Source organism: Suricata suricatta, chromosome 2 (genome assembly GCF_006229205.1).
Source record: "Suricata suricatta isolate VVHF042 chromosome 2, meerkat_22Aug2017_6uvM2_HiC, whole genome shotgun sequence".
Taxonomy (NCBI): Eukaryota; Metazoa; Chordata; class Mammalia; order Carnivora; family Herpestidae; genus Suricata; species Suricata suricatta.
The window spans coordinates 26,991,396-27,017,155 of NC_043701.1; the positions used below are offsets into that span (position 1 = coordinate 26,991,396).

Genomic DNA, 25,760 nt, shown 5'->3' on the forward strand with positions numbered 1-25,760 from the left:
AAGATTCTCTGACTATAATCTCAGAGGCTGAGAAATGACTGTACATCACTCTATAAGTAGTTATGCAGGTTCTTCTCAAAACATATGGTGGGTGGCTTTGATGGTAACAGAAGGGTCATAATACAGCAGCCTAAACTTTCATTGTGTTTTGCAGTTTACAAGACACTAAGCATAACAAGTCCTGTCAGCTGATTCCCCTCCTTTACCGGTGTCGGCAACTGAGATTCTGAGAGATTAAGTGAAAACTTTGAAGCTGGAGGTACAGAAGTGGCTTTCTCCACCGCGCAAAATGGCTTCCCTCTCCTCAACCAGAAGTAGTAGTAAGTAACTAGATTTGCAAATAAAACCCCAAAAAGAGAAATAATAATACTGGGTATAGCTTATTCGTGCTAAGCACTTCCTATATTTTTATCTCATTTAACCCCACAGTCCTTTCAGGTGTATATTGTCATCCATATTTTACCAGTACGGCCACAGAGAGGTTGAGTAACTAGCCCACAACCACAGAGCTGAAAAAGTGGTGAAACTAGAATTTGAACTCAGATTGGTGTGTGGGCTGAAAGCTGAAGAGACGCTAACATGAAATTATATACATATTTGTCCATTTCTTATGAGTGTGAAAAAATATATACATAGTTTATAGGAGTTCATCAATATATCATTTTAGCATCCAGATATATGAAGAGCTGTTAAAATGTGTATGCATAGAAACATACACTTATTAATACATGTATAATATGCCAGACTTTGTTTCTTACATTCCACAGTTGGTGAATATTTGGGTTGCTTCCAGGTTTGGGCTGTTATAAATAATGCTGCAAACATTTATATGCAACTCTTTGTGTAGCCATATGTTTTCATTTTTCTTGAGTAGATAGTAGCAGTGGATCTGCTGAGTTACATGACAGGTTTACATTTAACTTTTCAAGAAATTATGGAATTATTTTCCAAAATGGCTGCCCCCACTTATGTTCCCATCAGCCGTGATGTGAGTTCCAGTCTCCCCACATCTTAGTTTGTTACTGCCCATCTTTCTGATTCTAGCCATTTCAGTGGGTGTTAAATAGGTCTCACTGCAGTTTTAATTTTCATTCTTCTCATTACTAGTAATGTTGAGCATCATTACATACATTTATTTTTACCTTGATCAAGTATTTTTTGGAACAAATCTTACACTCATTCTAAATTGGGTCATCTTCTAAGTATTGGCCAGTAAGAGGTCTATAACATACACAGGACTTCAGCAAGTTTATGATTTGCAGATATTTTCTTCCATTCTGTGAATTACCCACTGGTGTTTTTTGAAGAATGAATGCTTTTAATTTTGATGAAGTCCAATTTATCAATTTTTTTCGTCTACTTGGTGTTATCTAAGAAATGGTTTCCTAATCCAAGATCAGATTCTCATTCCTATATTTTCTTTCTGAGAGTTCTATAGTTTTAGGTGTTTACATTTAGGTCTGTCACCCATTGCAACTTATACTTGCATATGTATAAGGTAAGGGTGTAAGTTCATCTTTTTGCAAACAGATACCTGATTGGCTTAGCATCTTTACTGAATTGCATTGATGCCTTTGTGGATAATTGATTGGCCATAAATGTAAGGATTCGTTTCTGGAGAGTCAGTTCTGTTCTATGGGTCTATATGTCTATTTTTTCTGTGATACCACATTGTCATAATTGCTATGGACTTGTAGTGCCTGTTGAAATCAGGAGGTGTAAGTTCTCCAACTTTTTTTTTTTTGCAAGAATGTTTTGGCTGTTATGATCTTAACTCACTCATGATGGTATTCTGCCTCCAAAAATAACTATGACTCTTTTCAATGATACTGATGAGAGTGATGATTATGATTTTAGAAATGGTGAGTTCAGTTGGTTTTCTAAGGGCTGTAGCATACACCTTTTATGTAGCCTCATTGGTCACACTTTTTTATGTGAAAATGGGTTTGATTTTTGGAAATGACATCAAATCAGAATAGCCAGACTTAGTGAATGAGATAAGAGTTATTCAGCTGTATAGAACATTGTAGATAAAATAATGACAACAGCTTTATAAAAACCTAGATTTTTTTGAAAGCAAAGAGATGAGAAGAAAATACAAGGGGTATGTAATTACGTACCCCCAAAAATAGTGGAATTGTGTATTTTCTCTTTTTCCCTTCCTCTCGTGTTTGTAATTTTTCTATAACATTTTAATATTATTTTTATTTGACAATTAATTAAACATACACTTTATGCCAGATTCTAATTTAGGTGCTGGGGTTAGAGTAGTGAAGAAAACCAATGAAATCCCTTCCTTTGTGGAGTTTATATTCTTTAGTTGGAGGAAATAGACCATATATTAATAAACAAGTAAGTACAAACCATATCCAACAGAAGCTCTGTGGAGAGCAGGGTAAGAGGGAAGAGGGAAGGTTTCATATAGGTAAGATCTCTATAAAAAGGTAACATTTGAACACACTCCTGGGGAAGAAAAGGCTTGATGCACACAGATTTTAATATATATTTGGTGTGACAGGTATTCTTGGAATCACAGATTCTCGGCTTTCAAAGGGACTTTAAAATACATAAATCTTCTCTTTATCAGTTCTGTAAGTGGTCACCTAGAGTTTGTTTGAACACTTTCAGTGAAAGTTATATATTAGCAAAAATTCATTTCATTGTTGGACGGCTCAAATCATTTAAAAAAAAAGCTTTTCTATTGGGTTGAAACTGGTCTCTTGAAAAATCACCCCATGTATTTTAGTTTTCTCATTGGCACAACCCAGAATAAATTTCGTCTCATGTGAATTTCCTCCCCCAAATCCTGGATGGCTGATGTATGACTTTGGAAGTTAATCTGGAAGAGTGTCGCTCTCTGACAGCATCACTGAAGAAACAATTGGGCGTCTCAAGGACAGCACCTTATGAACGACCGTCCTTGGATACCTTGCATACAGGCTACCCTTCACTCTGATGGGGAGTAACTGCCGTGATAGTCACCACTCATGGACGATCCTAGTTCACTGGATCTCCCTCTAGGTGTTCTCCACAAACTTAAAATCCATTGGATGAAATGCCTTGAGCAATTAAACATGGCCCCCTGACCCCGGCCAGACTTAAGTATGACGAATAGTTTAGATTGCTTCGCAAGCCTGTCTACCTTGAAGGAGAGAGTGGGGAACCTTCTTCTGTGAGAAAAAAGATCCACGTAAACGTGTTCCAGGTATCAACACTGTCGGTTTCGGATTTTTACTTGCTTACATGGTGTTTTTGAGTAGAATTGCTTTTAGAGTCAATAGTACTACAAGCCTTTTGACAATTAGCATCTTTTGTTTAAAAAGTATCCGTCATGGGGAGAATTCTTTCCATTGTTCTTGGTTCACAATCACATACACACCGTTTTGCATTATATTGGCAATTTCCTTTTTAGTGAAAACAGTTTCCTTTCTCAATCTTTTTTCTCTTTTGGTTTCCCCCTGAAAATATTATCATGTGTTTGTTTACTCACACACATTTACCAAGTGCCTGCTGGGTGGACAGGTACTGTGTTGGAAGCTAGGATTACAAACAGAAAAATAGCAATTGATCTAGTCCCTGCCCTCAGGAGCTCACACTCCTGGGAGAGAGGCCGACAGCTGACGGTCACACAGCGCAGGGACAGCTCAGCCAGGGTGCCTGAGAAAGGACAGACAAAGCAGCAATGCGGCCCATGTGGGTGGAGTCGGAGAGGGTGCAGAAGCTGATAAAGAGCTTTCCAGACAGAGATAGCGGCCTCTGAGCAAACACATAGGAGTATGAGAGCAAAAATAAAAACAAAACCCCTGGCACTATTCCATAAAGGGGTGGAGAGGAGGTAGAGATGAGCAGAAATGGATCCTGGCTCATCCACTATTTCCAAAACAATGCCTTGCTCTCCAGCCCCCCAGCCTCAATTCTTTTTTTTTTTTCTTTTTCCCCCAACAGCCATCAGCATCATGGTAGATGCATATAGATGTTGAGTACTTTTTATGTGAAAGGCCTTTCAAGGAATTTGGACTTTATTATTATCTACTGTTAAATGGAAGTCTTTGACAGTATCCCATAGCCATAGTTCGCTTTTATTTTTTTTTAATGTTTATTTACTTTTGAGAGAGAGAGAGAAACGGCAGAGAGAGGGAAAGACACAGGATATGAAGCAGGCTTCAGGCTCCGAGCTGTCAGCACAGAGCCAGAAGCGGGGCTCGAACTCACAAACTTTCAGATCATGACCTGAGCCGAAGTTAGACGCTTAACTGAGCCACTAGTTTGCTCTTTTAAATACAGGCAACTGTTAATCCCAGCAAGTGTTTTAATGCTATTGGAAACTCAACAGGAGCAAAACTCAGCAATACCAGCCCTGAAAGCAGATCTGGTATTTCAGGAAATATTATTTACAAGCAGTGGTCAGAGACCTCCTCCCTCCATTCGTAGGTCATAAGTACTTCAGCCTAACACTCTACATGGCAGGAGACTCTCCGCTTAAAGGTGAATCACTTTGCTTATGGTTTACATTCTTTTGGCTCTCGATGTTTGGAAGTGTTGAGAGGCCCTGTCAGTTCTTTCTTTGTTTTCTTTAATAACTTCCACATTTCAGGAAAAATTTGGCAATTCCAGGAATTGTCTATATTTCAAAATGTATAGGCATTTCTATTTATAACCACATACTAGAGTTAAATGAATGTATTATATGAATCCATTTAATAAAATAGATTCCCCTAGTCCTCTGCTTCATTCTACAATAGGCCTTCATCAGTCACAGATTTCATATGAGTAGTTTCAGTGACATCACAGGACCCTGACGGTCAAGATTTACAATGACATGATATTTTACTGCGGTCAAATTTATAACCTCAAGCTCAAGAATGTTTCATGAAACTACCATGAAAGTCTGTATTCGGGTGTCCCTGAGGCACCTACAACTCAACCTGCTCCACACCTTGAGTTCCCTTTTCCTGCCTCCCCTCCCCCACACCCAGGCTTCCACATTCCTGAAAGTGACTTCCTCACTCACTAGAGCCCCAGTGTTACCTTTGGGGCCCTCTCTCACCAACATGGACTTTTCCATCACAGGGTCCAGACTCCTGGATTTTAAACAGGAGTCACAAATTCCTGCTACATTTCTGACTGTTCCCCCTTATCTCCACTTGAATCTAAGCTGCTGTCCTCATTTTCGTGGAAGGCTGACATTTTCCCCTTTTTCACAAGATAGCCAAAGTAAGTTGTTTTTTAAAATCTTGGTGTATTTAACCTACAGTGGCATATTAGTCTCAGGTGACCAATAGTGACTCAACAATTCTACACATTACTCAGTGCTCATCAAGATAGGTGTACTGTTAACAGAGTAACTTAAAGAAAAAATTTTAATGTTTATTTTTGAGAGAAAGACTGAGTGGGGGAGGGGACAGAGGGAGAGGTAGACAGAGGATCTGAAGCAGGCTCCTCGCTGAGAGCAGAGAGCTTAGTGAGGAGCTCTAAATCACTTACGGTGGTCATGACCTGAGCTGAAGTCAGATGCCCAACTGACTGAGCCAGCTAGGCACCCCAACAGAGCACCTTTTTTTTTTTTTTTACATTTATTGATTTTTTTGAGAGATGGAGCGTGAACATTGGAGGGGCAGAGAGAGAAGGAGACACAGAATCTGAAGAAGGCTCCAGGCTCTGAGCTAGCTGTCAGCACAGAGCCCAATGCGGGGCTCGAACCCACAAATTGTGAGATCATGACCTGAGCTGAAGTTGGATGCTCAACCGACTGAGCCACCCGGTGCCACCAGAGTAACTTTTTAAAAATACAAATCTCTTTGGGTCATCTTCTGCTTAAAATCCTTGAATGGCTCTCATCATCCTTGAGACAGAATCTTTGACATGCCCTCTGGCCCCTCCAAGATCAAACCTTGTTGACCGCTCCATCTTTCAGTTGGAGTCACTCCCTGCAACTCTCACACCCAAGCCGCACTGGGCTCCTGAACTCAGTACCCTTGCTCCGTCACCCTCAGGCTATTGCTTATGCTCCTTCCTGTGCCTGGAATGCCTTGGTCTCTTCTACACGCTCAGCTCAGGTCTTAAGGAACACTCCCAAGGAGAGGCTTCTCCTGATGCCCGGGCCGGCTTGGTTCTCCCAGTTTCCCTAGACTGCATTCCATGCAGCATCCGCCTGCGATGTCCTAATTAAGACCCCTTTGCCATACAGGCGTTTTCCCCGAAGGGAGGGGCCGTGCCTGCCCCATTAACCGTCACCAAGGCTTAGCACAGTTATTCAATGTTCAAGAAGTACGGCTGAAAACCAAACCAAACCAGATGCATTGCCAGGTAGGCAGAAGTGGATCCAAGTTTTATAGAGTGTTGAGGCCTTCTTTAAGAATAACAATATGAAATTGTAAGTACACAATTAGCACGAAGGTGAGACTGTATTCAAAGCAATAATAGAATCATGACAAACTATGAGGTGTTAGGTGATTTGAGCTTCTTTCTTCTGAGCTCTCCTTAAGCAGTTTACCAAAACTGCTTGCAGAGAAGAGCTGCAAAATTGTAACCCAGCTTCTCTACCCACCTCAGAAACCCCACTACTCTTATGAACCCCAATACTCACAGGGGCCCAGAAGCTTCGGAGTGTGGTCTCCAACTAATGAGCAAGCCCAATTGGCCACTAAAGTGTTTCTGTCTCATGGTGGCATTCTTGTTCATTTCGTGGAGACCTTTCTTTTTTTTTTCTTTTTTTTAATGTTTTATTTATTTTTGATACAGAGAGAGACAGAGCATAGAGGGGGAGGGGCAGAGAGAGAAGGAGACACAGAACTGGAAGCAGGCTCCAGGCTCTGAGCTAGCTGCCAGCACAGAGCCTGACTCGGGGCTTGAACCCACGACTGTGAGATCTGACCTGAGCCGAAGTTGGAGGCTTAACCGACTGAGCCACCCAGGCGCCCCTAATGGAGACCTTTCTTATTGAAAGTGTCCTCAGTTTGCTGATGAGGAAACATAGAAATCATAGAAGTTAATGTCATTTGCAAAACTGGGAAACTGGAAGTCCTCTTATTCTCACACATGTCAATGGTTCTATCAATTGTTAACAAGTTGTTCCTCACTTTTACCTTCCCTCTACCCCTGCCTTTTTTTTTTTTTCTTGAAGGCTTATCTAATCTCTTTCAATGTACAGGTGCAAGATTGCTTCCTGAACTATTTCTAACATGGTTCCCATTTGCACAGAAGGATTTGGGTTTTCAACATTTCCTATGGACGGCTTGTCATCAGGCTGCTGAACTAACATTATGGCCCCTAGGAAGCTAAGCTTCCGACTTCTCCGTGAGTCTGCCGGGAGCGCGTCAGATGGCTCCCAGGGGGAATGTCCAGCAAAGGTCAGGCTCTGCACAGACAGCAACCAAACAAGCCACAGGGTCCAGATGAGAGCTGGCAGTACCTTTATCGAGGCTTTGCTCTGACCCAGCGGCCAAGCAAATCTCCAAGCCGTGCCAGCTTACGGGAGTGAGCATGAGTCAAATTTAAAATTATTATTAGAGCTATTTATAAAAAGAATATCTTGCAATTGTATAACATTCGTAGTTCACAAACTGCTTTTGCATACTGCCTGCCTGGCAGTCTTCCCTACGAACACGATCTCCGTTTAGTAACTGGGCAGCTACCACTTCAAGCGTGGAAGGCAGCCCTTGGTGGAAATAGATGCTATTACTTCCATTTCACAAAGGATGAAAATGGGTTCTGAGGTTCTGAGAGATCAAAGAAAACCTCTTTAAGCATACCCAGCTAGTATCATTGTAGTTATGTATCAGAAGTCCAAGCTGCTTCTTATGTTGAAATTTACTCATTTGTCATTTCAAAATGTACCGAAATGAAAGACAGATGGAGTAAAAGAAATTTTTAATAGAGCATCAGATGCTTCACCTTATGGAGACTAGGTTCGGTTTTTGTTTGCTGAACTAATTTAAATCTGTAAAAATGAATTCTAGGCAAGCAGATAGATACACTGATAATGTCACAACTATAAAGATGCACACACATGCACACACACGCACGCACGACACAAGGGAGTTCCAGAAAACCACTCTAGAGTGAGGGGTGGATAGCTGACCTTCATCAGTAAGGTCTTTCATTTTACACTGCAGATTGTGAGTATGGAATTCTACTTGTGCAGCAAGAGCAGAATTGACATATATTCTGTGAAGTTCTAAGAAAGGAAAGTCTGCTTGGGGTATCCTGGAAGGTCTGGAGCTTCCATTCATGTCAGCAACTAGTTATTTGTAACCTTGAGTGTGGATGTTACTGTCTTGGACAGATTTGCTCACTGTGGTCTCGGGAAGAATCATGTGAAGGGTCAGCTCCCACTATGTGGATCTTTTCCTTGGGGTGGCTCTCCCCTGGGGTGCCGACAGCTGTCACTTTAGAAAACTCCAAGTCCTGCAGGGAAGCGCCAGAAAAAATTGACCTCCTGACATGAAGACGGGCTAGAAAGGTAAATTCAGCGTGAAAGTAGAGGACTTTGGAAACTCGGTGTACCCAATAATGCGACAGTTAATGCCTGAAAGCCGCTATCCGGTTACTGAGCTGTTTCATTTGCAGTTTTCTCATGAAAATCAAAGGCGCTGTCTTTTCACACAGACTCGCAGTTCCTCACTGACTCTTAACTTCCATGGTTACCCTGTGTTCTTCAGATTGAGAGCCTTTGGAATGTTTGCCTTCTCTCATTGTCCCCTGGCACTCATTTCCAAATGCCACCCCCTGCTTCCTTTCTCCCCTATCTACTGCACGCCCTAGAGAATCAGCACTAGTTTTCAACGGTGTTACAAAAGTCCTAACCCACTGGAATCCCCTGATTCTTTGCCAATTCATGCCCTTAATAGCACAGGAAATCTTCATTTTTTTTAGCTCTCCAATCTGTACGTTTCTGTATGTTTTGTAAATAGCAACAACAACAACAACAACAATAAGTGCAAAAGCCATATTGCAACCAGCATGAAAACGGCAGAGGTTGGCAGAAAGGCTCCATTTGCCTGGGTTGAGAGCCAGTAGGACTGGTGAAGGCAGTGAACATGGCGCTGCCCTTGAATGCTGCGTCATCTGCTTCTAATGGTCTTATCAGCAGAGCAAAACCAATAAATCATGTGCCGCGAGCACAAGAACCAAGTGCTTTCCTCTGAGCCAGATTCCATTGTTCAGTGGAGCCGCCTCAGTGAGGCTGTAAACACGGCATCCCGTCTGTGAGAGGCAGGCACCGCCTGCTTTTTTAAAGCGGTTTATTCAGTTTAATTTATATACCATAATATCCACTCACTTTCAGTGTAAAGATCAGTGATTATTTTCAGCAAATTTACCGAACTAGAAATTTAGAACATTTCCAATGCCCCACAAAGACCCCACGCAGTCAACTTTTGTTCCCACACCCAACCCCAGACAACCACTGGTCTGTTTTCTGTCTCAATGTATTTGTTTTGTCTGGACATTTTATATACACGGAGTCATAGACTAGTATTCTTCTGTGTCTGATTTCTTTCACCTAACCTGATGCTTTTCAGATTCATCCAAGTTGTAGCATGTTGCTAAACAGTAAACCGTGCTGTGTTTATGTTATTCACCAGTTTATGGACATTTAGACTATTTCCACTTGTCAGCTATTAGGAACAATGCCCTTCTAATCTGAGCTAAAAATGCTGGGGTGGTAAGAGTTGGGGACTTGGAGTCGGGAGTTTCTGGTTGAGTCTTAGGTCTGGCATCGACTACCTTAGTTAACTGTAAGATTGTTTTCCCTATCTATAGAGTTGTAGATAAGTAACACATTTCCTGCCCTTCTCAAAACAGTTCTAAAAATCAAGTAAGATGATGTACGTGGAATGCTTTGTGAACTCTAAAACGTGGAACAAATTAAAAGACAGTGTTATTGAAGTTGCCTTTCTAGAACGTATTAAAATAAATTAGGTGTTTCTCAAGATTCTTTGCACCTTCATATAACAAATGATTAAACTTTCGATCTATAGGAAATATTTACCAGTTTCCTTTTACAGACTTAAGGTTCTCACCACGTTTCCTTACTGAAGCCTGTGTAGAAAGGTCTTAGTATCCTTCCACTTCTTTTAAATTTACTTACATTTTAAACCTTACTTTTGGTAAAAGGTTTTATTTCCTGGTGAAAAGAGGGTCTTCGGGTATCTTAGAATCACTGTAGGAAGTGGGACTCAGTAAAGTTGAAGTTCAGATTTACTCAGGGAATCCTCCAATCCACAAATTCAGTTTAGCCTCTTGGGTACCTCGGGTGATTGTGAAGGGCAGAACCCTGATGGAGGGTCTGGGGGCAGAGGTGAGTCAGGTTGAGGGGCTTCCAGTAAGTCAAACCTAAGCAAATGTTACCATGCTCCAGTCAAGGGTGATTAGACCTTATCACTTCACTGAAATAATATTAAACCAATTGGGGTAACTAAATCATAAGGGGTATTCAGATATTCAGGAATTCATGGATTGTTGACCATTGGATGTCATATCAAGGTATTTGACTTCTATAAAGCATAAGAAAAAGTACTTTCCTTGAGAAGCTAGTACGGACTTTGCCTCAAACAGAAAGAACCAGATACTGGTATCTCACACCCACTCAATCCTAAGGTAAGTACCACATTTAGCACCCTCCACACCTTCTACCTTATTCAACGCTATGGGCTGCTTCCAAGAAGTTTTGTCTTCAATCTCATTGGGAGATCTGGGATGGAAGACCTCCAAGGCCAGAGAAATGGCTGTTCCCAGTTTACTGGAATCTCAAGCACAGAATGTGAATACCCGTCAAGTGCCTCTGGTGGAATCACTGGCCAATCTGATATTAGAACTCAGGCGCTCCCAGTGCCCAGATTCAAATTACTAGACTGTCCCCTTCCAAAAACAGCAAATCCCCAGACATCTCCAGCACTCCCTGAGGTTGCAAAACACAGGCCACTGAGGTCAAATAAGTACTCCCTCTACACATCTTCTCCCCCGAGAAGCCTTTCTTTCTCAACAATTGATGGTCAGGGACATACTGGTAAAAAGTGAGAGGGGTTCTGTGTGCTTGGGCCAGTTCTCTGTTGTTTTCATCCTCTGAATTTTCTCGAAGTGTTATTAGATGATAGTGAGAGGCCATACACATCTGGGACATTTTTTTCATATTTTCACGCATAAGCATGACGAGCGGCAGACATATCATGAGACCAAGCCTCTTGGCCTTTGCAGCTCTGGTGCTGGCTCTCCCGCTGTGGAGTCAATGCCGAGAGCTCGGGCTGCACGTGCACCTCCTCTAGGTTACATGCTCCTCTCATGTCTTGTTCAAAATCAAGCAGCTGATAATTGGTGGAGCCTCAGTTCAAACTGAGGTCCATGGGATTACTAAGTATATGTTCTTACCTCCTGCACTCTATGGCACTGCTAAAATGCCACACTATGATGCATGCATGCCTGGATGTATGTCTATTATATGTGCATATGTCATGTATATGTACTGGGTGTATGTAAGTATGGATATATGTATGCAGTGTTTCATTTTGACCCACACAAACCTTGAAGCAGCTTAGAGTTTTTACATGTCCTAAGTAATTTCTGATTTGGAAGGTGGCTATACGCATGACAGTAATGTGACTTGAAAACGAAATGTGGATCGGAATGTGGGGCAAAAGGTCAGTGAGGAGGCTGAAGTGTGTTCTCTCTGTCATAAAGGACACCATCCTTTTTTTTTTTTTTTTGTAGTTTCCATGCTGTTTGACCTACAGATACTGATTTTTTTGAAAGCCCACATCAAAAGGAGGGTTACCTATGAATTGTATCACATGAACACGATCCTTCTCACGTCTTTTGCACTGTCATCCTATTGCCTAGAAACATGTCCTGTGACCAGCGAAACTGATTAAACTGCATTCTTCAGGAGGCACTTGGTTTCCATGTGCTTATAAAATTATTAAGTCAGCAATGGAAATACTCTTTAAGGATTGCCTACTGAAAAACTAAAGGAAACGGATTCAAATGAGAGATCAGAGCTGCTCCTTTTCCTCCAGGCTCCCTGTGGAATACAAAACAAGATCCGCTGTGACCAAAACAACCATGTACATCTTGGCAAATGGGCTGATGTCATCAAAACTCTATCATGTCGATTCCACAGTGGTTCAACAGGCACCACTGTAGAATGTTTGGCTTCTCCTGAGGCTCAGTGGGGAGAAGCAGCTGTTGCCCTCTTGCAGATAAAGTGACATATTCGAGGAGAAACAGAGTCCGAATTAGATAGGTATCAGTTCCCCTCGCCACCCAGCCCACTCACAAACAAACACACGGCTAGGAAACTTCAAAATGTAAGAGAAAAAGATCAGGTCCATTTTGGATACAGAAGTTGTGTCAGTTTCATAGAATACATCTTTTTCCTGCTGCACAAGCATCAGAAGAACCACCTGTAAAACCCATAACATATGCCATGAGCTCATATCTTTACATCCAAATGTTTTATGAATATGTTTACATAAAATGCACTAAAGAAAATGTCACGGCTTTGGTGTACTAGAGTTTACCTAACATCCAAACTATCTTGAATGTATTTACTCAAAAATACATTAAAGAAAATGTCAATGTTTTAGTTACTGACTATCTGAGAGACATCATCCCTGATGTACATCCCCAGTACTGGTTCTTATTGATTTAGAGCAATGCTTACCAGTAACAATGCATTTAGCCACAATTAGGTGAAAAATAGAGGGAATCATCAAATACGACACACAAAAGATTGTAGTTTGAATTAAATAAACAATTTTCAGTTTTATTTATATAAAATATATCCTCTGGAGAATACAGGAGGTTAAAGCTAGAGCTCTAGTTGCACAAGTTTTTTGTCAGCCTTATTTCTCTTTGAAAGATAACTAAAGCTAAATACAATTTGAAAAATTGACAAACCAATCAGGCATTACTATTCAAAGAATAAAGTAACTCCAAAGACAAACATAAATACAAAAATGTTTTATTAAAATCTAAGAAACAAATCTTGATAATTACATGATTAAGGTTACATAGCCAATTCAGAGACTCAAAACTATCATTTTACCATGGTAGTGATGAAGTCACTGCTTATTTTTGTTTGGGTCTTCTACAAAAATCTACTCATTCAGTATATGCAACAAACAATGGTCAAACATTCTCTGTGCTCCAGGGAATGTGTTTGGCTCTAAGAAAACATTGGAAAACAAAACATAGACCTTGCCCTCATAGAGCTTCCAGTCTAGTGTGGCAGACTGTGAACACAGGCACCTGTAATATAGCCTGACAAGTGCCGTGCCGTGGCCTTCCATCCTACAGGAAGGATTATGCAAGTTGAGATCTATAGGACAAGGGGTGAGAGGGGAAGGAGATGGAAAGAGATTCTAGGCACAGAGAGAAAAAAATGCAAAGACCCCGAGGTATAAAAGAGCATAGTCGATTTCTACAACAATGGTTTCCAAACAAAGGACCTCAGATATCTGTTGGGCCACAGTGACATTTTCACCCGTCAACAGGGAAATGAAGACAGCGTGTTAAATCTTTTAAAAGCTAAAGTCATTCCATGTTAATAATTGTGTGTCAAACCGACTGATATTTCTGGCATTAAAATGGCCCCCTTTTATAAAATGACAGCAATAGTAGATGATAGATTTTTTAAAAGTAGAGGAGGACCCTATTTTTTAAATTAGCAAAATAAAAACTACAGGTATGTAAAATCTAAAAATCTGGGAATCACTGTTCAAAGAATAAACTTTAAAAGGTGTTTAATATGGTTAAAGGAGAAGGGTACAGGAGAAGTCAAGAGATAAGACTAAGCAGGTAGGCAGGGATTTAGAACAGGAAGGGTCAGGAAGACCTCTGGACTTTATCCTAAGAGAAATGGGAATGATTTTCAGCAGCGGGGTGAAACTATATTTAGATTTGTAGCAGATCATTCCAGAATGTTGTGTGTCGAATGTATGTTGGATGGAATAAGACAGCAGGAAGGGAAGTCCAGTTAGCACTCTCATAACCCATGAGAAAGGCGAGAATGGCTAGAACTGGGGCCAAATCAGCAAGATTGAGTAGAAGACTATTTCTCCAAGGGACAAGCTTAGCAGGAATCGGTGATTCGTTACATTGGGTAAGAAAAATGGGATGGTCAAGGTTGATGTCCAGGCTTTTCCTTAGGAAATGGAACTGATGATAATTGAGCTTAACTATTGAGCTAGAGGATGTAAAAAAAAGAGCCCTTTTGTGGAGGAGGGGAGTGAGCTCATGTGGGGACATGTTGAATCTGAGGTGCCTCTGTCTTGAAAAGTCCATTAGAATACCTGTTTACAGAGCATGAGAGAAAGAGCTGAATTCTCTAAGTCAGTAGCATATAGTTAGTTAAAACCATAGGCATGGATGACATTCCTCGCAGAGAACACAGCATAAGACCGAAACAGGGCTTAGGACATACTAACGGGTTGTCAGCAGATAAACAATACAGAAAGAAGCCAGAGGCAAAGTGGTCGGCCAGGGAGCAGGGAGCGGGGAGGAGAGCCAAGAGAGCAAGGTGTCTTGAAAGCTAAGAGAAAACCGTTTCAAGGAGAGAGCAGACGGCAGTGCCAGATGCCGCAGGAATCAGTTGAAAGGACTGAAGAATGCTCATTGAAATTAGCAACAAGACAGTTGTTAAAGACCTTGAGAAAGGCCGTGAGGGAGCCCAAGCCAGATTATAGAGTGCGCATCTGCAGGCAGGAAGGAGCTCTTTTATGCAGTGTGGATGTGAAAGAAAGGAAAGGGCCAGCAACTGGCTGGAGATGTGGGTTTGAGAAAGTGGTTCTTTGTTTGTCTTATAAACACAGGAGAGATGGATGCTGTAGGAGACACTTGATAGAGAGAATCTGAAGACTTGTTGGAAGTGAAGATAATTAATAGAAATTCACATACAAAATCTTGACTAGCTCTAAAGCATCACAATGTAAAGGCTTCTAAAGATGTAAAGTACTGTGTCCCCATAAGAACACATGATCATTGCTAATGGATTTAAATACACTTAAGAATGTAAAATGATTCCAAGAAATTCGGAAGGAATCCCATTTTAAACTATTTTTAAAATCACATTTAAAATTATTATTTTTAAAATTATGGCAGCTTTAGCTCTTGTCCATAGAGATCGTACTCTTTAAATAATACATATCTTCGCATGGTTGGTGGTAGAGGGAGCTTTTCCAGAGAGGATGGGTGGCAGAGTCGCCGGAGTCCCATAAGTCTTCGAATTTTTAACCGACACAAATGCTTTAAGGAGCAAGGATTCTCTAAAATGATGGGGAAACAAGCAAAAAATAAAACCAATATCACAGATTGACTTGTAAGTTATATACTGTTTTAGAATAACGTTAATAGTGTCATTCTAAAGATCAGATATCTATACATTTAGCAACTGGCGATTTTAAAAGAAATTCAAAGTGTAATTAAGCTTCCCAGGCGCCGCTGCAGAATGCAGTCTCCATGAAGACAAACACTTAGGCTGTCTCCGTGTCAGGAAGACAGTGTGGCTCAGGGGGGGCTAGCGCCAGAACATGTTAAATGAATGCATGGAAGTGGCTTAAGGCAGCAAATGCTGCTGGTGGTTCAGCCGGTCAAGCGTCCGACTCTTGATTTCGGCTCAGGTCATGACCTCACGGTTGTGAGATCGAGCTCGTGATTAAATGATTCCACGTGTCCATAATTCAATCTCACATGTTTTTCACTTTCTGATACTTAAACATTTTGTATTTTCAAAAAAAAATCTAATGTCACTGAAATATCTGATTATTAGTCTTTATTTTCAACGCCGATATTTACCCCAGCTGTACAAGCTAGTGAAAAGGCAGCGGAGCACGTGGTTTTAGCTGTGGGCTTTGGACTGTTGGTGTAGATTTGAGTTGTGGCTCTGCCACTTAGTATCTGTGTGACCTTGAACTTAACCTCTGTGATCTCCGTGTTCTCACTTGTGAAATGTGGATAACAATGGGACCTACCTCATAGGGTTGCTTGAAGATCAAATAAATTAATTTATGTAGAGTATTGGAAAACTGCTTTGTACTTTGCAACCACTCAGTTCAGGAATAAATGACATCGCATGTCCATTACCTTTCTGATTATCTTCTTAAAAAATTAAAACAGTGATTTTCAAAAACTATGGAGGCATGATTATTATTACCATTATTACTACACAAATAGGCAAATTAAGCCCATGTTTTAAAAAAAGAAATTACATTTTATTTTCTTCTTTAACAAATACACCGCCTCACATATGTCTGGAGGAATCCTGACATCCAGTGGTTAGCCAGGCTCACAGCACGCCAGCTGCATCAATGTCTGACTGAAGGAGCAGAACTCCTCCTTGGTCGTCTTCGTCCTTAGATTTCCTTTCTAAAGCCATCAGAATTGTTATTCTTTTGTAATAGAAGCACATGGACAATTAGCAGGCAGAAGCAAACTCTGTTCTGCCCATGACAGGAAGCACAGTGGTGTTGGAGGGAGTGGTTTGAGGTAAGAGAGCCAAGGTTCAAATCTTTGTTTTGTTGTTTTCCAGGCCAATAACCTTGGGTAATTAATGTATGTAAGACTTTTGGGGGTGTTTTTCCCTTACAATCTTCAAAATATTTTAACCTCTTTATTTTAAAAATAAAATATAAAGTATACACGTGTGTAGCATTATGAATCATTATTAGTGATTACAAGATAAATACCTAAATCACCTCCCAGGTTGTGAATGGAAGAATTTCCCCAACCACTCCAGAATTTCCTCAATAATCCATTGCAATCTTTATTCATTTCTCCCCAGTAAGTTACCACTATTCTGACTTTTATAGTAATCACTTCTTTTATTTTTATTTATTTTTTTGAATAATCTCTGCACCCAATATCGGGCTCAAACTTACAACCCGAGATCAAGAGGTGCACGCTCCGCTGCCTGAGCCAGCCAGGCGTCCCTGTAATCACTTCCCTTAGAGTTTCATCATCTAAGTGTGCTATCCCTGTGCTATTGGATTGACAGTATTTTAAAGAAATTTGAAATGACCTTTACGTTTCTTTTAATCCATCCTCTTCTCTCCTTCAGTTGATCTTTGAAGAATCAAAAAGCCCTGCAGCTTCCCACAGCCTAAATTTTGCTGATTGCATTTTCATGGTGCAGCTCTGTGCTTCATCGCCATTTCTATTCCTAGCAAATTGATAGCCAGATACAGAGACTTGAGATTTCTTTGGCAAAACTATAGCTGGTGCTGTGTTCTTTCATCAAGGGCCACGTAAGGGGATAGTAGGAACAACTGATGCTCAGTGCTACATCCATTAGCTGACTGAGGGCTGCAAAATGGTGACATCTAGTTATATCATTTCTTTTTCATTTATTATTTGGAATACCTTAATAAAGAGACCTTTTTGCTCCTCTACTTGATGGTTACTAGTGACTCAAATCACATAGGTAAGGCAGAATAAATGCTTAGATCTTTTCCTTTGTAAGTTTTCAAGGTAACGAGTTGATTTTCTTATTTTCTGGAGCTGACCAATTTTTAAAATACCGTATTTAAGCATACTTAACTGGTTTCAATTTATTGATATAATTACTCTTTGCAAGCTTAATTGTCCCATATTTGGCCAGTAGGAGCCTCTTCAAGTTGGCTTCTGAATTCTTTTGACCTGCTCTTGTAGGCTTTGAGCGTTTCTTTGCAATGTGGAATGACAGACATTCCAGGCTCATCTTGCACACTAATTTCTGAGACCTGAAATCATCCATCTCCTTTTCTAGGAAATGATGTTTCAAGACCACAGGCTGGGTACTAGGGATGTTCATGGCTACTCAGTTTGTCTTTGTTTCTAAGCCTTTTTTGTAGACACATACACGTACACACGCACACACAGCTCAGGTAAAACAGCTTGAGTTCATATTGATTCTTCCAATTCAAGTTCAAGACTAAAAGATGTTTTTTTAACATCTCACATTTCTATGTCCTTTCTTCCACACAGATAATCTGGTTCTCAAGGATGCAAAGAATAAGAGAACTAGAAAATCCCACAATCACTCGCTTACTAAATGCATCTGTCATTCTCAAATAACAGTGTTAATAATATGCCACCATCATATAATTTGATATCTTAAAAAAATGCTTTTGGGGCACTTGGGTGGCTCAGTTGGTTTGGTGTCCCACTTTGGCTCAGGTCTTGATCTCATGATTCATGAGTAAGAGCACCCACATCAGGCTCTGTGCTGACAGTTCACAGCTTGGAGCCTGCTTCAGATTCTGTGTCTCCCTCTCCTCTCTCTCTGTCCCTCCTCTGCTCATGCTCGCTCTCTCTCTCTCTCTCTCTCTCTCTCAAACGTAAATAAACATTAAAAAATTAAAATAAAAAATAAAAAATATTTCTGTGTACATGGCTGGCCTGGTCAGTGGAGTATGTAACTCTTGGTCTCAGGGTTAGTTCAAGCCCCATAGAGGGTGTAGAGATTACTTAAAAATAAAATAATAAAAAAGTGTTTTTCTTTGTGCTCTGTTTGATTGATTGATTGATTAATGTTTATTTATTTTTGAGAGAGAGAGAGAGAGAGAGAGAGAGAGAGAGAGACAGAGTTGAGTGAGAGAGGGACAGAGAGAGAGGTTAGACAGAGTCCGAAGCAGGCTCCAGGCTCTGAGCTGTCAGCACAGAGCCCAACACTGGGCTTGAATTCATGAGCCATGAAATCATAACCTGAGCTAAAGCTGGATGCTCAACTGACTGCTCTCTCCATTTTAAAATAGTTGTGTCATACGCACATTATCTGCCCATGCAACCCTGCATATTATAGCTCTCCCCTTTAACTAGCAGTTAGTCTTGGTATTCTGTCTAATGCTCAGTACTAGTCCTATGTCACTACCGCTCCTCATTTTCATTTGTCTGAAGCTCATTGCCTAGTGCTTCTTCAGAAGGCAATCAGAGGAACAATATTACACAGGGAATCTGATTTTTTCCCCCGCAAGTCAACTGTTTTTGCCTACATGACCAAAGAATATAGTAATTTGTAGTTTTGTCTTTTCTTTTCAACACAGGTTATTTTTTTTTTTTGTAATATAGGTTTTTGCATTTGTTCTGTTCCCTCAAACATCATTTGTTGGTTTTCCTTTTCAAGGAACCCTATTCTCCCTTTCTTTACTCTTTATTGCCTGTCTGTAATATCTGTCACTGCCTTTCAAGCTTTGGTTTATTTTTTTATTTCTACTTTATTTAAAAATTTTTCTTCTGTTTCAGCTTCTGTTTCCCTGAAAGTATCATCTAATGCCTTATTAATTCTTGCTTTCATTCTGGTTCAGCCTTTACATTTGAAATTAACTTAAAGAAAAAGAAATTACTTTTTTCTTTTTATGTCTAGTTCCTTCCTTAGTTCTGTTACCTCATTTCTGAATTTTTGTAATTCAGAAGGTGTGTGGTTCTTTCATGTCTTGTATCATTTTCCTCATGCTATTTAGCCTGTTTTGAAATTAACTTTTTAGTTTTCATATATTCTGAAGATGTTCTTTTCTAGTGGGCTTTCTTGTCTGTGAGGATATTATTCTGTTCTTCCTATTTTTTCTTATAATAAATTTATATGAAACTGGACCGTGATAATTTTCTGGTGCTCATTTTGACGTGAGATTAGTTTGCCTAGAGTTTTAGAAGGATGCTTGGTCCAAGACAGCTCTTTGACTTTACAGAATCCCCTGTCTATTGTCTTCTTGCAATGATCTCAAACAGCGGCTTGCTCCTGAGGTTTCTTGGTTCTCTTTGCTGCCCCTCCTTTTGTCTGGAGTTTCTCATGGCTCTGTCCTGTTTGGTTTTGATTTTATTCCCAGTGTGGGCTGTGGTTCAGAAAGGGAGACTTAACAGGTCAGTTTCAAGAATTTATGGGGCCCAAGGGGTGTCCTGGCAGTTCAGTTGGTGGGGCACGTGACTCTTGATCTTGGGGTCCTGAATTCAAGCCCCAGGTTGGGCATAGAGCTTACTTAATAAAAATAAAATAAAATAAGAGATTGGTTCCCAAACATTAGTGAGCTTCAGGATGACTTAACATCTTTAAAAAGACAGAGAATTTATAGGGTCCAGACTGTTTTGTAATTGCTCTTAGTCTTAGTTCGTATTAATAATATGATTCACTTTTATTATAAACTAATATAAGTGTAAAAGACAAACTATTGATAGGAATTTGTCAGTAAAGACCTGAGAGAGAGCATATCCAAAAGGATAACTGTAACTCATTCCATTCATCCATTTACTCTGTATTTGTTATTCACTATTCACTACATATCATGCTAAGCCTTGAGAATACAAAAATAAACAAAACAGATGCCTGCCCACATGGAGATGACAGTCTGCATATCTTATAGTCTTATAGAAGTGTTTTTTTAATAAGTTCATCAAATGTTAATATAGTTATAGTATTATCATTATACAATTAAAGATTTGGAAAGCATCAAGAAAAGCAAAAACTTCACATCCTATATCAGAGGAAGTACTAAGGATGATTTTTAAAAGCCTGGATGGGTGATTCTGAAAATAAAGTAGCACAGAAAATGTATCAAATATGATGACATTAAGAAAATCCTCCTGTATACATTCTTCATTAAAAAAATTATAAACAAAACTTTTTTTTACCTAGTATTTGACGAATTTCTGGCCATTCTCTCTGTACTTCGAGTGCAGACTTCAGTTTAGTACACAGAGGGATATAATCCATGTAATCAATTAATACACGAACAACGCTGCCTACCAAGTGTTTCATCCAAGGAACTGTAATAAACTCACAGAACTGAGAGAATTGGTGAAACTTAATTTAGTAATACATTTAATATACCATTTACACAAGCAGTCAATTTTGTTGTGAAAAATTACTATTGTTGTCTTCTTATAGAAAATATAAGTACCTTTCTTGTAATGAACAAAAAAGGTTTGCTTGCATCTAGGAACCTATGAGCCCTGACTATATGCATGACTTTGATGTGATTGCAGTCAACATAGCATGGAAGAATCAGGCTGCTTCTCATGATTCTTCTCTCCATGTTTCCACTCCCAATATTCCACCAAATAAGCATAGATTACTAATTGCATACATGTTCACATTCTTCTACATGCAGTTTCCAACTCAAGAAAAATAATTAATCTTTTTTTGCCTAGTTTTATGCTTATATCCCCATATTATTGCAAACATAAATTCAAGAAAAAGAAAAATATAAAAGAGTGGATTTTTCTTTTCTTGTGATGTCCCTAAGTGAGCAAACGTTAGGATGATGACCCAGGAGGAAGAACAGGATGTAACTCACCGGGTTGTCTCTTATTACACAAGATGTCCACCCCGGTAGTACCTCTTCTTCTATCTCTGACCACACAAATGAATTTCCGAAGATGTTCCCATGCATGCAGTCAAAGCACATCTCCACTTGGTAGCCATTATTCAGCAACAGCCTCAGCATTACCTCGTCATTCAGGGCATATTGAATGGCACTGGGGAAACGTGTGTCATTCACATGCATGAAATAACAATTGACGTTAGCTCCATGGGAGAGAAGCAGCCGGACAATTTCATGGTTACTGGCCCTCACTGCCACGAGCAGGCAGTTGAGGGGATCTAGGTTTGGGTCTGCACCTGCCACCAGAAGGACTTCTGTGCACTGGATATCATTGTTAGAAACGGCAAAATAGAGCGCGGTCTTCCGCTCGTCATCATAGCTCTCGGAAATGTGGTCAGCAAGCAGGGTATTGACATCAAAGCCATTTTCAATAAGCAGCTCTAGGCACTGTACGTTTTGTCCGTCTGCTGCTGAGTGAATTGGTGTTAGCCCACTTTTCTGGATTGCATGTTTGGATGTTACTGGGATAAGATACTTCAGCGCACTAAAAAAAAAAAAACCAAAAACCAAGTCAAATATCCGCATGGCATGAAGAAAATGAAGAATTTCAATAAACCAGATTCTTCAGTAGACAAGTGAATGTAGCCTGTTTAGCTCTAGATAACCACATCCAAAAACATTGAACATTTAACCTTTGCCCACTGGCTTACTGTTTAGTGTAATTCAGTTTTGTTTTTAGTTTCCCATTCTAAATATCCCTAGGGAACATGCTCGATGTCCTATATTTGGTCCCAGAATTGTGGTTCTTCAGGAACCCTCTCTGTCTTCCAGTTCTCTTTGGAACAACATAATACTTATAAATAACCAAAGCTCTTTAATGAAAAAAATATAAAAGAAAGATAAGCTAATGTGATTCCATAGAAGAATGTTCTGTAATCTTGACCATGAGAATTATGGAGTCACAGGACGTGACCTTGAACGTTGCTTAGTTCAACCCCTCATTCAACAGAAGAGCAACAGGAAGTCTAGAGAGGTAAAATGACTTGTCCATGGTCACGCAGCTGGATGTGGAGCAAGGCCTAGAGCTCAGGCCTTTTGAATTCTCATTCGTTCCTTCTCTCTCACTGCTTCCTGAGCAGTCTATGCTTGGGTAGTGGCCACGCCCCTCCCACCTGCCTCCATATAGTTTGCAATGAAATTAACAGTCACAAAAAAAAGAATATTATTCATTTACCCTACATCAGTCCAATGGGGATAACTCGCCACAGCTTAGGTTTCTAAGGACCTGTGAGAAACAGTTGTGAATTTCACACTTGCCTGAACAACTAGACACGCATGAGAGCCACAGCAAGGAGAACTTGATCTCTTGTGCCTAATTCAGAGCTACCATGTGTGAATTTATGAACACTGGGAGTAAATCCAGGTAAACTTTAACAACATGTCACTTAGCGTCAATTATGTGTCATTGGCCACTTAACTTAGCTAATGTGGCCACTGAAAGTGCTAAAGCCTAATGATTTCAAAGTTTTTGAACTTATAAAGTATATTTGATTGCCTAAAACCATCCTCTTAATATAGTGATTATAGATTTGTACAGATGTGTTGATTGTGGCACATTTTGTGATTTAAAAATCTATCCAACCTTACCCCCCCAACCCCCAGAATAAAGAAATCTGAACTTATAATGAAACTTTTCTAGTCAAGGATAAATTTGACATTATATCATAATATCTCTAGGTATTAATAAAAATTGAAGTAATACTGGTAGTATTGTCACAAACTCCTTTGTCAAAGGCAAAAGCTTTAGAAACCATGAAGCCTTTGGTTAAATACATTGAAAAAAACAAAACAGAAAGACCTATTTGGGTGGCTTGTGCAGAATTCTCAGTTATAACTTCTTCCTTTTAAAAGAAAAATTTTTAATTATAAAAGTGGTATAAGTTCAATGTGGAAATTCTAGAAAGTCCCAGAATACAAAAAGAAAGGGAAAAATAACACAAATGTTTATATACACAAAACATGTGAACAGCGTGTCTTTTTCTTTTCAGATTTTGGGAGGTATTATATAGATAAGCCTTGAGAGTCTACTGTACATACAATTTTGTATCTTTCAACTTAAAATGATCTTCTTATGATTTATTACTCACAGATAATGTCCCTCGTAAGCAGCTCGGTGTATGGGAAGATGCCCTGCTCTGTTAGGTACGTTTCCACTCCCGCCGTATTCCAGCAGGAGAGAAATGCAGTCAGGATTGCCCCCTCCTGCGGCCTCGAACAACACTGACGCCCCATCGTCCGCCAAAGCAAACACATCACCACCTGGCAATATAAGACATATGGCAGAGGAGTGATAACTGGAATTATCTTGAAATTGTCATGAGAGTCACCTTAATAATAACCTGCTGTTTTCCTTTCCAGCTAGGAATTAAAATTAAAAGTATAGGATCAAGAACAGCTGTGTTCTCAGTATTTTCAATAAACCATTATATATGCATGTTTAATAGATTTGATTAGAAAATCTTTACATGAGAAATCAATAAGTCAATTTACATGGTACACAAATACTCCCAAGAAAAGGGGTGGTTAGCCTTTTAAATTTAAAGGCAATGAAATTTCATCTCAACAACTGTCTTCTGTGTGCTGTGTGTGACCCAGCACAAGATCCTAAAATGAAAAAATAGGACTACCTTAAGGAGCTAAGACAAAATATTATCAAAGAACACAACCCGTATAACACTCAAGTGACAGTAGGACTAGGAGTCGTGAGGTGGAAAAAAGGGGTGTTTGAGTTCTGGCTCTGCGGCAGACTGGGAGTCTGGGCCCAGCTACTTATTTCTAGGACTATCCGTCTCCTCATCTGTAAAATACTGCTTAGTTCATAGGGCTCATCCAATAATTAAATGAGGTTGTGTTACCGGGGGCCTCAAAGATGTTAGTCTTTTCTCCCTAGAGGATCCTTGGGGGAGCATATGGCCCTCGCCTTTATTTACAAAGGAGGAAATGGAGAACCAGAAGTTTTAGTAAGGCGAGGCTGGATTGTAGGTCATGATGTATAGAGGGTGTAAGGAAGTTGTGGAAGAGGGGGTTTTGAGAGACTTCTCGAGGAGCTTGGGTACAAAAGCCCAGTTACATTCAGGAGAGGAAGGGGAGCCAATGAGGAATGGAGAAAAGGAAATTGAGGGGCAGGGAAAACATCAAGAATGTGCAATTCCTTTTCACGTACCTCTGTGGATTAGATGTTCTAACACATCACAGTGACCATACTCTGCAGCAACACCTAACGGTGTGACTCCAAATCCGTCCCTCAGATGGACATTGCCTCCGTGGTTTAGTAGCAGCGCTATGATATCTTTGCGGCCTTGTTTGGCTGCTTCATGCATTGCCGACCATCGCTTGATGCAGGGCTGGTCAAGGCTGGCCTTGTGTTTAAGCAGAGTGAACACCATGTCGTAGGAGCCCTTTTTTACAGCTGGAAGATGATTTTAAAAAGACTATCAACAGTAAGCATATTGACGTGGATTAAAAAAATTTTTTTAATGTTTATTTTTGAGAGACAGAGTGCGAGTAGGGGAGGGGCAGAGAGAGAGGGAGAGACAGAATCTGAAGCAGGTTCCAGGCTCTGAGCTGTCAGCACAGAGCCTGACACAGGGCTCAAACCTACAAACTGTGAAATCATGACCTGACCTGAAGTTGGACGTTGGCTGACTGAGCCACCCAGGTGCCCCGACGTGGATATTTTAGATGGTATAAAACTAATTACTAAATTTGTTTTTTAATTTAAACATTTTTAAATTTATTTTTTAGAGAGATTGAGAGAGAGAGAGAGAGAGAGAGAGAGGAGAGAAAGAGAGACAGAGGATCCAAAGAGGGCTCTGTGCTGACAGCAGAAAGCCCGATGCTGGGCTTGAACTCCCAAACCATGAGATCATGACCTGAGCTGAAGTCAGATGCTTAACTGACTGAGCCACCCAGGCTCCTCTAACGGCTAAATTAAATATCAAAATAGATATTCCCTATTCCCTCTTCTTCTACAAGAAAATACTGTAGTTTTCATACTCCTTCTATTTCTCATACCCAAGATGATGTTGTCTTTTCTTTAAGACCCTGGCCTGAGGAGGGTAAGAGTTTCATGGAAACCATGCACATCACTAAAATAGGATGTTATGTATACTCTTTCTAAACTTTAGAAAATGAAAATAACATCCCCTATTGGGTTGTATAAATTAAATAATGTATGGAAAGCTTGGTATATACTAGCAGCTCAATAAATTATAACTATTATTATTAATATAATTTCATCACTTCTAGGATCCTGGAGTCACATGTATGAATAATGTTTATGAAGTCCCCTCATCACCCCTAAAAAGATTTTTTTTCCTTCACCAAAGATAACAGCAAGTATTAAATGAACTTCTCTTTCCCGTGATCTTAATGGAAGGTTAGCAATGCGAAGGTTTAGAATCCAGGTAGGTCCAG

At 40.0% G+C, this 25,760-nt stretch overlaps 1 protein-coding gene and 1 long non-coding RNA gene across 8 annotated transcripts in view; one reads left to right on the plus strand and one right to left on the minus strand.

The window, feature by feature from the left end:
* Positions 1–23,733, plus strand: part of LOC115279599 — a 28,177-nt gene extending 4,444 nt beyond the window's left edge. The window contains exons 2-3 of the long non-coding RNA XR_003903534.1: positions 155–320; positions 23,434–23,733. This is a non-coding gene — a long non-coding RNA (uncharacterized LOC115279599). The remainder of the gene's footprint in view (positions 1–154; positions 321–23,433) is intronic.
* Positions 12,943–25,760, minus strand: part of ASB15 (ankyrin repeat and SOCS box containing 15) — a 32,098-nt gene continuing 19,280 nt past the window's right edge. For 6 of the 7 annotated variants that reach the window (XM_029924089.1, XM_029924087.1, XM_029924073.1 and 3 more), the window contains 5 exons: positions 24,508–24,753; positions 23,432–23,603; positions 21,258–21,828; positions 20,593–20,746; positions 12,943–15,260 (listed from right to left, as the gene is read on the minus strand). In XM_029924089.1, the coding sequence (XP_029779949.1) occupies positions 15,088–15,260; positions 20,593–20,746; positions 21,258–21,828; positions 23,432–23,603; positions 24,508–24,753 (1,316 nt within the window). In that variant the 3' untranslated portion in view covers positions 12,943–15,087. Of the gene's footprint in view, positions 15,261–20,278; positions 20,488–20,592; positions 20,747–21,257; positions 21,829–23,431; positions 23,604–24,507; positions 24,754–25,760 lie in introns of those variants that run through there. The other variant, XM_029924090.1, reaches the window with a different exon arrangement.